Below are 16285 nucleotides of genomic sequence, written 5' to 3'. Positions count from 1 at the left end.
TTAAAAAATTTTTGAAGTGTGTAAATTTTTAAATATTTTGAAGTGTATAAAATTTTTGAGATTACTGTAACTAAAGTTTTTAAAAAACTTGTAACTGACAAATCTGGCAAAAAACTCAGGCGCGTTTTGTTTGATAGTCTACTAGCAATGGTAATATGGATTTCGATTTTCGATCTTTTAGGTGAAAGTTTCTTCGTTGTCTTCTCGTTCGTTTAGTTGATAAGAAATATCAAACAAATCTTTTTTTTTTTTTTTGGTTTTTTGTTTTTAAGGTTTCGTAATGGTTGATTCTAAATTTGACTAAATCAATTGCGTCCATTCTCATCAACTCCTTCTAGAAAATTCATTTAAAGCTTTGCTTAACAAAATTGACTGACATATTAGTAATTTAGTTTGTGAATGAAATTATCACTTTTAAAAAATTGTTGGTTAATTGAAAGAAAGAATTGTAAATATCCATCAAGGTGCATAGAAATATTAATTCCAGATAGAAAATAATACCACCATAACTTCTTAGATATGGAGTCCAGTTCCTTGTGTTCATTACCGAACGTTAAGACCTTCTATTGATACAAATGAATGCATGCTTAGTGTGGGGTTGGTTCCATAATTCCATTCACATATAATAATAGAGAGAGACTGAAAAAGAATGCTACAAGGAAAAACCAAAAAATGGTAATTAATGGTGCCCTTTCTTCTTTCAAATGCGTAAAGGCACTTAATTTATTAAGTTTAATTACAAGAAGACGTGTTAGGACTCGAGCTTGACATAATTAACGAACGTGCTTAACTGGTTTGATCGATCGGTTTCTCAACTAATCTAACTTGTGTGCCTAACTAGCACATAAAAATTAATCAAGGTTTTAATTAGTTAGTCCTGGTGATGAAAGCGATTGGAAACTTAGGTTATGTCGTGTATTTTAATACTAATATGATATGCTTCATATCATATCTTTTTTAATTTGGATGTTGTAATCATTCATGATAATTATTGGCGGGGACTGATTAACCAACCACCAATACAAACGGAAAAAAAAGGTCAGATGTCAAAAAAAAAGAAAAAAGAAAAAATACTGATCTAGTACTAGTACCAATACTGCGGGGGGTTGGTGGTTAGGCACAACTCATGACTCAAAGCGTTTAACTTTAACTTTCAAAGATGCTATCCATTGGCTACTGTGCATACATAAATTACAAATCACATATGGGACTAATTGCCAGACCAACTGTATTAGTTTGTGGTTGCTTTATTCATAATCCTAACCCTGGCTCCTCCTGCCCTGCAACATCAATATTTGTGGTTGTTTGGATAGGGTATTATTTGAAATATTATTTGGAATAATTACTGTAGTATTTTTTGTGATATGATGTATGTGAGATAAAAAGTTGATTGGAAACATAAAAAGGTGGGTTGGAAAATGTGTTTATGATGCAAGCGAAATATTATTTGGAATAATGCGTGGAATATTTCCAACTCAACTCCTGCAATCTAAATTCAATCCCAACAAAAAAAAAAAAGAGGGTATTTCTGCAGGTCAATTGATTCCGCCGAGCTCGATCCTGCTTTCTAGAACAGTTGAGTAAAAAAAAAAAAAAAAAAGGGTGGGGGTTTAGCTCAACTAAATCAAAGTACATATAATGACTCAAATCCAACATTGCTGTGCAATTGCAAACCCTCTTCACGCCCCTACCCCTTCGCTTAGCTAAAACTCTTTATGGGGCGTCTTCTGGGGTTGGTAAGGGTGCTCTTTAGTGTTCAATGCTGTTCTATTGGGCTTGCCCTTGTCGGGGTTTCTATCCCACATCGATACTGGGGGGGGGGGAATGGGTTGGGTAGTTAAGTGCCTCGGACGTCTTCAAAAGTTGCCGGCTTTTGAAGATTGTTCGAGGACTACGCTTAGTTAAACGACTTCTTACTTCCGTAAGAAAATGTTAGAAAAAAAATATCAACGTGGTCAGATGTTGCCGTCTTAAAAAAAAAAAAAAAAAAAAAATCAACGTGTTCACTTTAGGAGAATAGTAAATTTTTTAAATAATATTTCGTTTGCATCATAAATATATTAGCGTGCTCAGTTTATGTTCGATTCCTCTAGAAGGATCACAGAAGAAGAAAAGAAAGAAAGGAAAGTGAAATAATGGTATGTTCTCAAGCGATACTTTCAAGTTTCAACGGAAGAAAGTTCATTCTACCATAATATTTATGTCAGCAGGGAGTCAAAAAAGTCCTTTGCTCAGTCCAACTAAACGAAAAGAAAATATGCAAATTCACACAACGTCATCGCGTAATCCATCGTCATCTTGAAGATTCAAGGCAGGATTTTTCACCCCATCTCTTCATTTGTTGAATATTGGAGTCGCTATTGTGGTCAAGCTGATTTCCTTTTGCATTCGGGCGCTGCATTTTTTATGGCAGCAGAACCAAATAGTGGTATTAGGATAGACGTTTGACAAGAATGAGTCGGGACCATTACATTACGTCCAGATTATCACATGCCCTACAGTACACGTCCCGCTAAATTCCACACAATTGCAAAGAAAAGAATAATGCCATCAATCGGATGATCCATTCAGTCTACGCATGAGGAGTGGAAGGTGCATAAGAATCCAAAATCATGAATTTTCTCCAGATTCTATTACGACAGACAGACGTTATTGGGAGGGGAGTTAGGGGCAGCCGCCCCCCAAAGTTTTTCAAAAAAATCTATGTAGGCCCTTAAAAAAATTTTTTAACCTGTCTATGAAGTCCCAATTTTTAAATCCAATTTTATCACTTTGCCTCCCCCAACGTGCTTCACATTTAGATATCAATTAGAGAATATACTTAAATGCCTCTGTTTAATACCAAATCTTAAGTTTTCTTATACTAATATAAGATACAAATTTATTACAAAACTAATTTTTGTGTACAATTAGTATTTGTGTTTCACTTTAATGTTTACATGGTATTAGCAGTTAATATAACTCTTAATTAGCAAGTCCTTTATGGATTTTTCTAACAAATGCACTCAGTAAGTGCTAGTTAGCAATTTTTTTTAAATTTATGTTTTTAGTGTAAATGGAAAAATTCTAATTTGGAATCTCTCACTTACGCTCGTTCTCTGTACCATCCAACCTATCACTCTCTCCCGAGTACTAGTTAGCAACTTAAATTATACTTAACTTATCATATGAATATACGCAATTACAATTATTTTATCCCTTGTATTTAAACAATTACAAATTAACTACATTTAAAGAAAAAATTTCACATCTGAGATCCCTCCTAATGAGCCTCTCATTAGCCACCTACTATCCAAATCATTCCTTTATTGGATATGATTATTATAACTTTAAACTAGCAACTAAAGAAACACCGTATCGATATGAAAAAAAAAGAAAGAAAAGACAAGGAGAAGAAATTAAACACAAGTAAAAGAAGATTTAACTACATATACAAATTATTAATGCTAAATTGACTAGAACTAAAAAAGAAAAATAGGAGTTATTAGTCAAGATAAACACCAAATTTTTGAACATTTGTCTCTATTTGATCAAGCATCAATCTTCACTAATTCCATTAAACTTATTTCAAGCATTAATTCTTTTGCAAATTCTACCTTTTGAAAGTAATTTATTTTACTTTAGAATTTCTTTTGTTATATCATAAATCTTAGTTATTAAATATTTAAATAGTTATTCTTATTCTAAAGATATTTAGAAGCTGCACTATAATTGATTTGCTTTTACATTCGAGGGGTAACAAATATTTCGAAGCTGCCTGATATCTACTAGTGCTAAAAGAAAAAAAAAAAAAAAAAGCAGGCATGTTTCAGCGATATCGCTTGAGTGATCCTTGTCATGAACCACAAGAAAATTTTGTCTGTCAGCCATCGCCATTTCTTTTTTTTTTTTCAGCCATCACCAGTTCACCATGCAGTATGATATTTTTTATAGCTCGGGGTAAAATATGATTGTGTTAGTAGAATTCGATACCTTTGTGTGTGTGTGTGTGTGTGTTTTTTTTTTTTTTTTTTACTTAATGTATGTTTTGCACATATTGAATTAGTGCTCACAAAATAAATTTATGGTATACAATAAAATATATATAATCAATCGAAAAGCGTGCATTTTTTGGATCAATCATTACTTATCTACTCGACATCTATTCCTATTCCTAGTTCTATTTCAATTTATTCTAGAGAGATGACCCAAATTAATCTATAGAAGAATTGGCGGGATATGAATCACCGTCGAAACAGACAGATATATTATACAGTCGTATGAATTAAAAAAAAAATCATTTATAATGACAAATGATGGAAGTCAAGTTCAAGTCTTTCGTAGTCACCAACAGTTCAAATGCCCAAATCGAAGAGCGTACCGGAACAAGTCCTTTTGGCTTTTGCATACACGAAATCCATAGACAAAGTCAGAATGTGAACAGACACAATCACGGTTACACAAATTTTGCATGACCATTATTAAAAGTGTGCAAGACAAGAACGGATTCTCATATCTTTCGTGGATTGTCTAATAATTTTTTAAACAGCTTTAGCATCACTATAGCTGTCACTCAATAGGGACTAGAATATTCAGAAGTGCAGAGCAATTTGGTAAAATAGCAGTTGCACCTCCCAATGATCCACCGAGAGCAATACAAGATTGGATAAGGGCCTTTTTTTTTTTTTTTTTTTTTTTTTGGTGTAACAAAAATATTTGGATGGGTTGGATTTTAATCATCATTACAAATCAGAGCATACTCACAGAAGTTCTTATAGATAGCCTACTAACACATCTTTTACGATGGCAACGAAATTTAAACCTATAATCTTTTATAGAAAAGTGATCCATTCTTATCAACTTGTTTTGATTTGAATAAAAGGCCTCACAAGTTTAGTTCAAACTAGTTTGTTTCTAACAGTGTAAATAAGTGAACGCATGAATCGAGATAGAATGTAAATAAGTAAGAGAGTGATATGAAAATGTAAAAAGGAATCATTTTGTCCTCGACGAATTATAATTGGAACTTGTGAGACCAGTGATTTTAGAAAGTTATGGAATAGATAGTGAATACCAACTGTTATTAGGTTAAAAATAACAAGGAGTTTGATATTCCTTAAAGAAAGGTTTCAGGTTCGAATATTGTAGATAGAGAAAACAATGGGTTCCCTTTTTTTTTTTTTCCACTAGCGGCAGTGGGCCAATTGAGTCGGGGGAATCTGATGGGGACTTAACCACCATCTGACCAGACGGGTGCATCACTCACCCGCATGAATTTAGAACACTCCTCATATTGAGGCACATTGATGGGAGGCAAGGTTTGAACCCTTGACCTCCCACCCCACTATATACAGTGGTGGCCAACTCCTCTATTGGGAGTTGGTTCCCTTGGATTTGGTTTTTTTTAGGGGCAAATTCTTTTACAACTTTGTCTATAAAAACCTTTTAAAAATATTCCAAATTTTTAAGACACACACTCTAAAATATTCCAAAACACCATGAAGCTTTTTCCTTTTTTTTTTTTTTTTTGGCCTTTCTTCTTCCTTCTTCGACCTGTCGGCCGGCATTAATCAACATCTAATGTAGTCACTGTACACTATTTTACACACACACACAAAAAAAAAAAAAGAAAGCATATATGTTACGGGATAGACCGGGGCAACCTTGTGACGATGGCAGGCAGCCACCAACTCCACTTGACGCCCGCGCCCACCACAAAATTTAACCTGTCCTTCTTATTGGCCCCCCATCCCCGCTCTCCTTGGTTAAGGACTAAGTAGAGGGCAGGGGATAAAAACTTAACAAGTGGCAATCGTATGCCTGCCTGTATTTTACATGGATGCACGTATCCCGGATCCCACCAACCTAGTACTAGTAGTAGCCATGTATTTGGGACAGCACAAGTTTATAGCACTCCATTCCTAAATGAGCTGAATTTTTACAGGTACTCAAGCAAGCACATCTCGAATTTTTGTCATGCAATGGACATGCCCAAGCCTTCTCCGGCTCCTAATTCTCCACTTCATACTCATCCAAGTCGTTGAACACCAAAATAATAGAATGGGGATGGCGGCTCATAGAAACTGACCGCTTTACAAAACCAAACTGCCCTTTTTAACTCAATATTTAACCAAACACAATACACCTCCTACATTTATGCGCTTGAAACCAACGCAGAACAAGGCGCTATTAAATGAAATAATACACCAAGAACAGAAAGGGCAAAACTAAGACGACGCTAATCTAATTTACGTACAAATTTTGGCCTGCCACTTGCCGGCAACTTGGGCTAGAGCTTCTGTGGAAGAACCGTCTTGGCTCAAAACCTTAGCAGCTGCATCCTTGAGCTCCTTCATTCGGCTACGGAGCCCCTTCCCTTCTTCTCCTTCCATTAACCTCTTGACCATGTTTGCAATCTCAACTCTTCCCACGAATCCATTTTCGTCAGCCTTTGGCCTCGAAGCAACTTTTAGATCCTCCGCAAGCATTACTGCGTTCATCTTCTGCTCCGCGTAGAGCGGCCAAGCAATAAGCGGAATCCCCTCAACCACGCTTTCAAGAGTCGAGTTCCAACCGCAGTGGGTCAGAAACCCGCCGGTGGAACTGTGGCCGAGAATTTTAGCCTGTGGAGCCCAAGATGGCACCAAAAAACCTCGACCCTTGATCCTATCCAAGAACCCTTCCGGCATAAAAGCCAGAGGATCATTTTGACTGTTGACGGTGAAGTAAGTGGCATTGGCAACTCCATCATTTGGACTCCGGACCACCCACAAGAATCTTTGCTCGCTCATCTCCAATCCGAATGCTAGCTCGACTAGCTGATTATGGGAGAGGGTCCCACCGCTCCCAAACGAAATGTACAGAACGGACCCGCTGGGCTGATCATCCAACCATTTCAAGCATTCCGGCTCCTCCCCCCTCTTCTCCCCCGAGCCCATCTGTATAAGTGGCCCAACCGGATAAACCGGTGGCTTACCCGGTTCTTGCTCCTGCAACGCTTTTAAAGGTCCAGGCTCCAAGTCCTTGAAGCTGTTCACCACGATTCCCTCGGCCAGGCTGTACCTCCTCGCGTGGTGAAGCAGCCACTTGTAGGCGTCGTTCTTTCGGTCCTGAGCCGGGTCGAGGAGATCCCTCCCGTGAATTGGTACACAACCCGGGACTCGAATTGGCCCGGGCAAGTCTCTAAATTCACATGCAACCATCTCATGAAGCTTAGGCAGGTAGGAGAAAAACGCCAAAGCCGTGGCGGTGGAAGGGAAGAAGATATATGGCGGGAGCTTGAATTCATTGGCTACATCAAAGGCATCCGTGCCGAAAAGATCGACCACGAGAGCGGCCAACTTGGCGGTGTCAACCAACGACTTGAGCGCATCACGAAGGGAAGGAAGAGAGCGAGTGACGGTGAGGGAAATACGCGTCTCAATCCTAACGTCGTCAGCTAAGTCGTCGAAGTTAACAGGAGGAAGAAGAATGTAATCGATGGCAGCAGGAAGAGCAGCAAGAAAGGTGGTTTGTGCCTTAGAGAGAGGTCCATCTGTCGGGAGAATTATGGTGACTGAGAAGTCGTGTTGGAGAATAAGGCGCTTAGCAAACTCCACCAGCGGGATGAGATGACCCATCCCGGGAGATGGTAAGAGGGCTACACGGGGTGTTTGATCCATTGAAAATGGCTTAAATTGGTTTCTGCTGATCAACAATTCTTCTCTAGTTTTCAGTTATAGCTACCTAAAATAGATGAAAAACGCAGGATGAAGCTTGCTCTATAGTGGTTGCAAGATGAGTTGGACAACAAGCTAGCATATATATATACATACATACAGATGGTCTGCATTAATGCTAGAGATTTACTCTACAAAAAACTATAATACTAGTATACTACTATATATATATATGTGTGTGTGTGTGTGTGTGTATTAGGTATGTGATTACGAAGTAGGATCAAGACACCTCATTTATTTGTAACAAAAGGGAAAATAAACGTTATTTATATTCCCACTATTTGTTAAATCATATACTTTAATTATTTGCACTCTCGTTGTTTATTCTATCATATAATTTAATAAATAAAAATTATATGATAACAAGATAGGAAGAGTATATATGAGTAACGCCTCCGCGTGAATGGTCCAGCGGTAGCGCCTCTCACCGGTGACTCTTAAGGTCCCAAGTTCGAGTCTCCGTTCTGCTGGGTTCCTCCGCGCACTTATTGCGTTCGGGTCGGGTTGGGGCGCCGGACTTGGGGCGCAGGGGATTAGTCGAACCCCGTAAGAATTGACCCGAACACCCCTATATCGATAAAAAAAAAAGTATATATGAGTAACAAAAATTGAAATGTAAATAACATTTCTCGTAACAAAATACAGTTATTCTATATGTAGAAAAATACTAGGAATTAAAAGACCACGTGACTTGAAATATTTTGGTAAATGTTATTAATTAACCAATAATTTTTTCCTTATTTGTAATATAGAAACAATAATAATATTAATGATTTTATTGGTGGTGAATTGAACGCATGCCGGCGTACGTGCGCAGACTCAGGGGTATGTGTAGTATCAGTGATGGTGATGGCTACAGGCTACAGCGTATAGGTAAATGTAATTGCGACTACTGGTACTCGTTATCCAGATGGGAGTTCGTTCTTGGCGCTGATATCACGCAAACATAACCATTTCGTCATGCCAACCCCGACCTAAATACGTAATCTCATGTGCTGTGTCTGGTCTTGCCTGCAGTTGTGTTTTTAAACTAATGATCCTTGGCTTCTTTTTTGTCAAGCCAGCTGCTTACACTTATTAGTAGTAGTAGTAGTAGTAGTAGTAGTACTACTACTACTATTTAAGTTCTCCAACCACAAAGACGGAAGACACCGACAAAATTATTTCCTCCACAAACATAGAAGACTCCCAATTATTTTTTTTTGACCCAAAAAAATGTTTTTTTTAATGAAAATCTCGCTTACTTCTCTTACTCTAAACTTTTTATAGCATTTGAAATCCATTTCAAAATATAATATAATATTAAAAAGCTTATTTTGGGGAAGAGAGCACAATTTGGTTCCAAATTGGCTTTTGCAGCCAATTGTTAGTTTCCCTCTCAGGGACGCAATTTGAGAGATGTCCATCCTCCACGCACGGGTCACTGATAATGCCATCCATCATTCATGCTAAAACCAAAAAGGAAAAAAAAAAAAAAAAGAAAAGAATTTGGATATCTGGACAATTCGGGAAGAGAATATGTCAAAAACAATGGAGGAAGCCGACCCAAGGACGAGGGCTTTGCATTTTGTGAGGTAGCAGTGGAAGATTCGATATGGTTCACGCAATGCCATTCAACCAATACACCTGTGGCTACTAAGCACTTTGAATTTATTTGGTCCTCCTCCTCCGCGCTTAGGTTGGTAGCCACCGCCAATACATTAAGATTTGTAGGCAAATTTGTCACAATTAAATGTGTAGCCAATATCAATCACACGCCTATCATTCAACCATCATCATTTGTTTTATCGAAAAACATGACACCAATCAATACCTTCTCCTTTGCTCCCTCTAATTATCATCTCAACCGGAATGCTTCTTTTTTCATTTGACGGTAGAAAATAGAGATTAACGTTCCTAGCTATGATTAGGTCCATAAATAAAGGTACCACGAGCAAGACAGATTCCTATCCAATATCTTCAAAAGATAATTCATGCGGGCAGCAGGGCAGGAATCCCATATAGCAGCAAACTCTAATTCCCATTTTTACTCACATTTTTTCCTGCTTTCCTTCCTCCTCTTATAAATTCACTGTTGTAATTTTTTTTAAAGGGGTGTGTGTGTGTGGTTGTTCTTCCGTTTTTCTACTATAATATAATAGCGAGGGGTACTAACGCGTAAGCTGCGTGGCCTTGTAAATTGCGTAGCTCTTGGCTGATCAACCACTATTTTGTTTTTTTGGAGACGCTAATCCAGTAGTAAATGTTTAAGTAAGTAACAAAATGAAAGTAAATCAAGTCAATCCCCATCCCTTATTGGCTGCTTGAGCCTCCCTTAAGATAATTCGTTCAACCAACCTCAACCTCACAAAACAAATTATCAATGGTCCTTTTGCTTCTAGAAACCAAACAACTTGTGCTTGGATCTATCACTACTGCTTCTGACATCAATTGTCAATTAATGACCTTCAAAGAAGCATGATGAATCAAAACAGAGAAACTCGTTCACACGACACATTTCTTTTTTGGGGAGCTGGTTCATAATCTTTTTTTTTTTTTTTTTTTCAAATTTCTCCCGGCCCATCTATTAACATTCAAACAAAAAAAAAAAAAAAAGAAAAAGAAAAGGAAGGAGCATTCAAAAAAAGAAAAGAAGGAATGTTCCATTACCTTGACTTTGTAAATTTCACCTTCTTCTGTGTCTGTACTTTCCAAGAATTGGGAACACTTGAGTTTACAACCCGTCAAAGAAACTCTTTTTCCGGCCAACTGTTCAAAGAATAACCGAGTCGCTGAAAATTAAAACATTAATCTTCATCGTTACATCATCAAACAGCAGAAGATTCTAACTTGTTCCCTCTTCTTGACATCCTAACCACTTGCATCGTTGAAATGTTGAAATGTATATATATACATATATGTATATGTATGTATGTATGTATGTATATGTGTGTGTTTTAATATGTGGATGTAAAATTAGTTGGAAATCCCACGTAATGCCAATGGGAAGTTTTTCTTTGACCCTTCCAGTGTTACTTGCAAGAATGACGGCATAACCCACGCAATTGTGTGTCGCTGCTGTAGTTTAACCACACCCTTCACTCTACGTACGTATTTAAAGAAGGCTGATTTGTACACCCTAAAGAGGATGCTTCAATTTGCAATAGGAATGCATGAAATAGCAATAAATGTTACCGCATTCTTTAATTAATTAAGACGGTTTTGTATATTTCAAAAAAAAGAAAAAAGAAAAAAAAAAAGAGAAGACAGCTTTTTATTTCGCAATCGTCAATTTTTCAACACATATAATGCCATATCGTGGTCCCAAATGCCCAGAACAAGACTTTCTTAGTGAGAAAAGAAACACGAGGATCTAAGTCTGAGATCTCACAAACACAAACCAATTAACAATCCTTCCTATCAATTGGATCCCACGCTATTATATATATGTTCCATATCCCACCAAAATTTATTACTCCTGTCTATATGAATTATTCATACAGCTGTATGTAGGCTCTTATTATTCAATTGAGGAGGATATCCCTTTCAAAGAAAATGATGTGAATCGTCCAACTGCGTCGAACAAAATATGGGCTCCTCTAAGGGTATGGACTGGAAGCCTTCATGTGCGATCCTATCCAAAATTCTACTTGCAGAGCCACAAGGCCCAAATAACGAACCGGCAAGAAAATCGCATCGAGTAAAAAGCCGATGAAATAGTTTAGTTTGTATGCCGCTTGAACTGCTATTTCTTATACTCCGTAGTATGAATCAGAGAATTTAACAACCCTTAGAGGAGTTTTAAATTCATGGTAATGCCCGTAAAATGGGATGTGGCAATAATTTTTTTTTTTAGTTAATCGTCACTTTATCTATAATATCCTACACTATCCTAATTTAAGAGGAAGACCCAACTGGATCTAAAGGGACCGGTGAAAACTGAACCATCACTGGACCAGACGGGTGCATTACGCACCTGTCTAGATTTTTTAAGAAGCCATTTAATATAGCAATTGATCCCTTTCCTCCCATTTCACCAAAACTTAAATGGTTTAAATTTAGGGGTGGCAATTCGGGTCCAAATCAGGTTGGCAGGTCGGGCTCGGGTCAACCCGTCAAAAAATTTGTTGACCCGAACCCGACCCGCCAACCCGCGACGGGTCAGGTATGCTGACCCGAACCCGAAAATTTTAGGTTGGCGGGTTAGCGGGTCGACCCGAAATGACCCGAAATTTAATTTTAATTTATTAATTTATCACTGTAATTTCTAATAAAATCAATTTCTCACAAAACTAATTACATAATCAAGTAATAAAAATTTAAATAAATAATTTCAAACCAAATCTAAAATAAATTAAACACCATAAAAGTGTTTTATCCCAAACAAAATATAAAATAAATTAAAACAGTATAAAAGTAAAAAATAATATAATATATTATTTGTCCAAATATAATAATTTCAACTTCACACAAATTAAATAAATTCATTTAGGATTAAGTAATTAATGCCTTTGAAAAAAAGAATAACTTAGTTTAGTTAGATAGAAATATTTTTATGTTTATTAAATTATTTTTTAATTCGTAAACGGGTCATATCGGATCATATCAGGTCACCACGGGTTGACCCGAAATCGATCTGTTTTCTTTTCAGGTTCATCGGGTCCAACCCGAATTCCCGAAACCTGAACCCAAATTCATTAATTTCATGTTAGGTTCGTGTCGTATTTTCAGATCGTGTCAAAAATTGCCACCCCTAGTTTTAATGGTGGCCACCTGCCTTTGGCCTGTGGTTGGGGTGACAATAATTTGATGTGAAAGATCTTAGCAGTCCTAAGTGAATGATGTCTGAGGCGCCAACTGCCAAGCTGCCAGCATGGCGTTGACAGGAACTCGTGGGATTGAAAAGTATGTACTAGTAAGTATGTACTAGCAAGTATTTTCGGCCAGTTGAGTATTTAATCTAATTGTGTGTGCGTGTGTTGTTTGATTCTTTACTTTAAGGATAAAAAGAAGTTATTTTAGGGTCACCCACCAGCCTTTTTGCTATCACTAATCCATTCAAATCTTACCTTTTATCAATTGCCATATTAAGTGGCTCCTCAAAAAATTCAGACGAGTGCGTAGTGCACCCTTCTGGTCCGATAGCTGTTTAATTCTCACCAGTCCTCCTAGACTCAGTTGGATCTTCCCTTTAGATTAGAATAGTGTAGGATGCTATCGATAAAATAACGATTGACAAAAAAAAAAATAAAAGTAAGTTATTTTAGGGTCAATTAGAGCTTGCAGTAACGAGCACCAGTTAATCATACTTTGAAAAAGTAATGTTAACCATAAAAAGCATATAAATATAGGATAGGACAATAATTGTCAGTGTATGAATGAATTCATATGCTTTTGAGAAATTGATGTAAGGATAGAAAAATCAACTCGTTTTGAGCGAATTGGCCACTACAATAAGTTCCTTGTTAAGTTGTAATTTAGGGAATTAGATCTCCTTAGTTCAATTTAAGGCAATAATTCAGGGGAAAAAAATAGAGGGCAGTGGTACCATTCAAATTCACACTAATAAATTAATAATACTAATGCAAGAGATGCCAATTTAGTTTTATGCCCACAAAAAAAGGAAAGAAAGAAACGCATAAACACACCCTGTGAGACTCGGTATTAATCTCTCCATCCTTTTTAACCTTTTGAATTTGTAGTTGCTAGTTGCTACAACAAAAAATAATAAAATATATAAATATTCTTACATGTCAATTTATCTTGTATCTTGAAAGACAATTATAACCAAATACTAATTTATATCTTGTACTAGTAACTTAGTAAGTGGTACAAGATAATTTGAGAATTTGATACATACCCGGGGAAAAAATTAAAGCACAGGGTAGTAAAAAGGCTTAATAAAAATTAGAAATTTGGGCGGAACTGGTTTTTGGGGTTTAATTGAAAGTGTACTTGTACACAATTGATTGGGGAGTCAATGTAATTTTAGAAACAGAAAAACTAGCCTATGTAATTTAGCAAAACTTTTGGGGAGGTTAATAATATTTATCCTTTTCGAGGGAATGAGCTTGTTGTTGTTGTTGTTGTTTTTTTTTTATTATTATTTTTTTGTGCCCGGGTATGGGGGCAGTAGTTATTTGGGGAACTATGCAGGTTAGAAGAAGGATAAGGGAGGAATTGCCGAATAGCGAATAGGGTCAATCGAAGGAGAAGCAGAGTTGGTGGGAAGCGTAAGATGATACACAGGAAATGGAGTTTGCTAACAGGCCCAGTTGCCATTCTGGGTTCAATCGTCGGAGCTGTTGTCGTCGCCAACTACCTCTTCATCGAAAATGTATGCCTTTTCTTTTCTTTTTTTTTTTTCCGGCTTTTATGCTAATACTTTCATCAATTTCTTATCTTTTTTGTTTTCCTTGAATCAGATGCAATAGCCCCATAAGATTTCCTATTTCTTATGTTAATTTTGAATTGGTTTTAGATCGCAAAACGTTGTGTGTTTTGAGTCGCTGTTTTTAAGATTTAAGAATTAAACATGTTGTTCTTCTGCCTATCTGTCTAGGTATAAGTTGTTTATGTGGGGATGGGCTGATTAACTTTTGAATATTTTGGAATTAGGTTTTGGCTTGGTTCGTTTATAGATGCAGTTGTTGAAGCCTAACTTTTGTTAGTATGTTCTGCGATAAGCAAAGTATCCAGCAAGTGTTATTGGCCACTAGAGCTATTTAGATCAAGCCAATTTGGTCTTTGATCGATGCTCTTTAGTGTTGAAGTTGGAGCTTGGATTTTTACAATTGCAAAAGGAACTAATTCTATATTTGATATCAGCCTTTGAGGTGAAGTTTACGAACTGTACAAGTTATACTTCGCATATCTGTTTATTGGGTACCCCAAAAATTCTTTGGTCAATTGAACCATTTCGTCTGGGCAGGCCTCCAATTGATTTCTCTGCCTTTGGATCATGATAAGACTGTAAAACTTTTTCTTTTTTCAATTAATAAGACTGTAAAACTTAGTGCCGCTCATATGCATTAGTGCTGCTAGGAAAGTTTACGAATATAGAAGTCAAGTAATTCCCTTGAGGTATCGCATGACACAGGAGGGAAGGGGCACAAGTACTGGGTGTATATTTGGTCTTGATACTTCAGGATATTGATCAAGTATCGGCAAAGTTACTAAAATGAAGGCTCTTGTTACATGTCATTAGATGGTTTAAGAGCCAGTGTTTTAACAAATTTTCTTGCCGTATCATGCCTCTAGATGCCAAAAGCATTTCTATCTAGTAGTTAGATGGTTTGCCCATCTGAGCTTGAACGCATTGAGTACCAGTTTACAGCCTAAACTGAGTGAAGTTTGTGACCAAGCATAGAAGTTAAGCATAAATAAGTATTAAGTAGTTATCCCTTCTGTGTCTAAATAGTATTCTGGCACTGTTTGTGACTTGTTGAGAAGCTTCCCCATTTCATATACTACCATATGTTGAACCCTTGCAGCAACTCCACATTAAAATAATTGGGGTTATAATTACTTCTTCATCTTCCTCTTGATGCTTGAACTTATATATATATATATATATATATATATATATATATATATATATATATATATATATATATATGTCTTTGCTTGGATTAAGTTTCTTATTCTCATATTTTCTATATGTATTCATTGTAATGTAGGAGCGGTTCCTTAAGCCAGATCCAAGGAAACAAGAGACTCTGCCTGCGTCCAAGTGAAGAGGAAATAAGAGGGGAAAAAATCCTTCTTCAATGTGATTTATCCTGGCTTTCAGTGTCCATTTCTGAGCATGTTATCAGAACTGATGTTTTTGAGTTTATGTTGGAATAAATATTTGTTTGGATAAGTTGATTTTTGCCAGTTACATGTAGAATTTTCTTTCAGTTTGGATGGATAACCTGCAGTTGTTCAGTTCTTATTGATGTAAACATCTTTTGGGCTGCCTTCTCAATCTTTTGGTAAGATTTGGACTGATTCAGTACAAATATGGAGAATGTGACTTGTCAAAAAGGTATACAGTGTGCTAGATCCCGTTATATCGTGGTTATTCTTCTCAAAAAGAATGAGGAATTATCCTGTTATAAGACTATACTATAAAACTCTCCGTCATCAACTGTTTTTCCTGGTTTTTCTCTAGCAAGTCTGAGCTTTTCCGCCTCCCATCTTTTTGCTGTATACGGCAGAACTTAGTACATCATGTAGAACTGAACTGAATATTTCGCGTGAAACTTGTGTAGACTCGTTGCCTGAAATGAATTCATTTTCGTCCGTACGGGTGATGAATTCACCGCTGCGCAAAACAGGAATCACTGCAGGATTGCTTTCGTCCACCAAAAGTTGCTTTCCAGTTCTTCTCTGCCTGTTGTCTTGGAGGTGGCAAAGGTCGTTCCGGTGGCACAAGTAGTTTCATGGTTCCCGTGATATATCTGCATGTATTGAAAACAGTAGAAGTCTTGCAAGCTAGGTTCTTTCTTTTTTGCTGTTCTTGTTTCTTGAAGAGAATGGATGGTTTCATAACTACTAGTGGTGCTTGTTTGAAGACCTAGGCCGGCAAAATTTCATTCCATGTCACTGCATGAGCTTTTCGGCAA

General features: G+C 36.9%; 1 protein-coding gene and 1 long non-coding RNA gene across 2 annotated transcripts; one reads left to right on the top strand and one right to left on the bottom strand.

Moving 5' to 3' along the window:
* Positions 1-6070: 6070 nt before the first annotated feature.
* LOC113728178 (hydroquinone glucosyltransferase-like) lies at positions 6071-7827 on the bottom strand. The gene has a single exon (XM_027252717.2). The coding sequence runs from the start codon at positions 7638-7640 to the stop codon at positions 6228-6230; it is 1413 nt and encodes a 470-aa protein (XP_027108518.1). The 5' UTR covers positions 7641-7827; the 3' UTR covers positions 6071-6227.
* Positions 7828-13454: 5627 nt separating this feature from the next.
* LOC113728177 (uncharacterized) lies at positions 13455-15645 on the top strand. Its single transcript, XR_003457989.2, has 2 exons — positions 13455-14013; positions 15356-15645. It is a non-coding gene; the product is annotated as an uncharacterized lncRNA (long non-coding RNA).
* Positions 15646-16285: the final 640 nt, after the last annotated feature.

Source organism: Coffea arabica, chromosome 2c (genome assembly GCF_036785885.1).
Source record: "Coffea arabica cultivar ET-39 chromosome 2c, Coffea Arabica ET-39 HiFi, whole genome shotgun sequence".
In the NCBI taxonomy this organism is placed as follows: Eukaryota; Viridiplantae; Streptophyta; class Magnoliopsida; order Gentianales; family Rubiaceae; genus Coffea; species Coffea arabica.
This window is presented reverse-complemented; position numbering and strand designations above follow the sequence as displayed.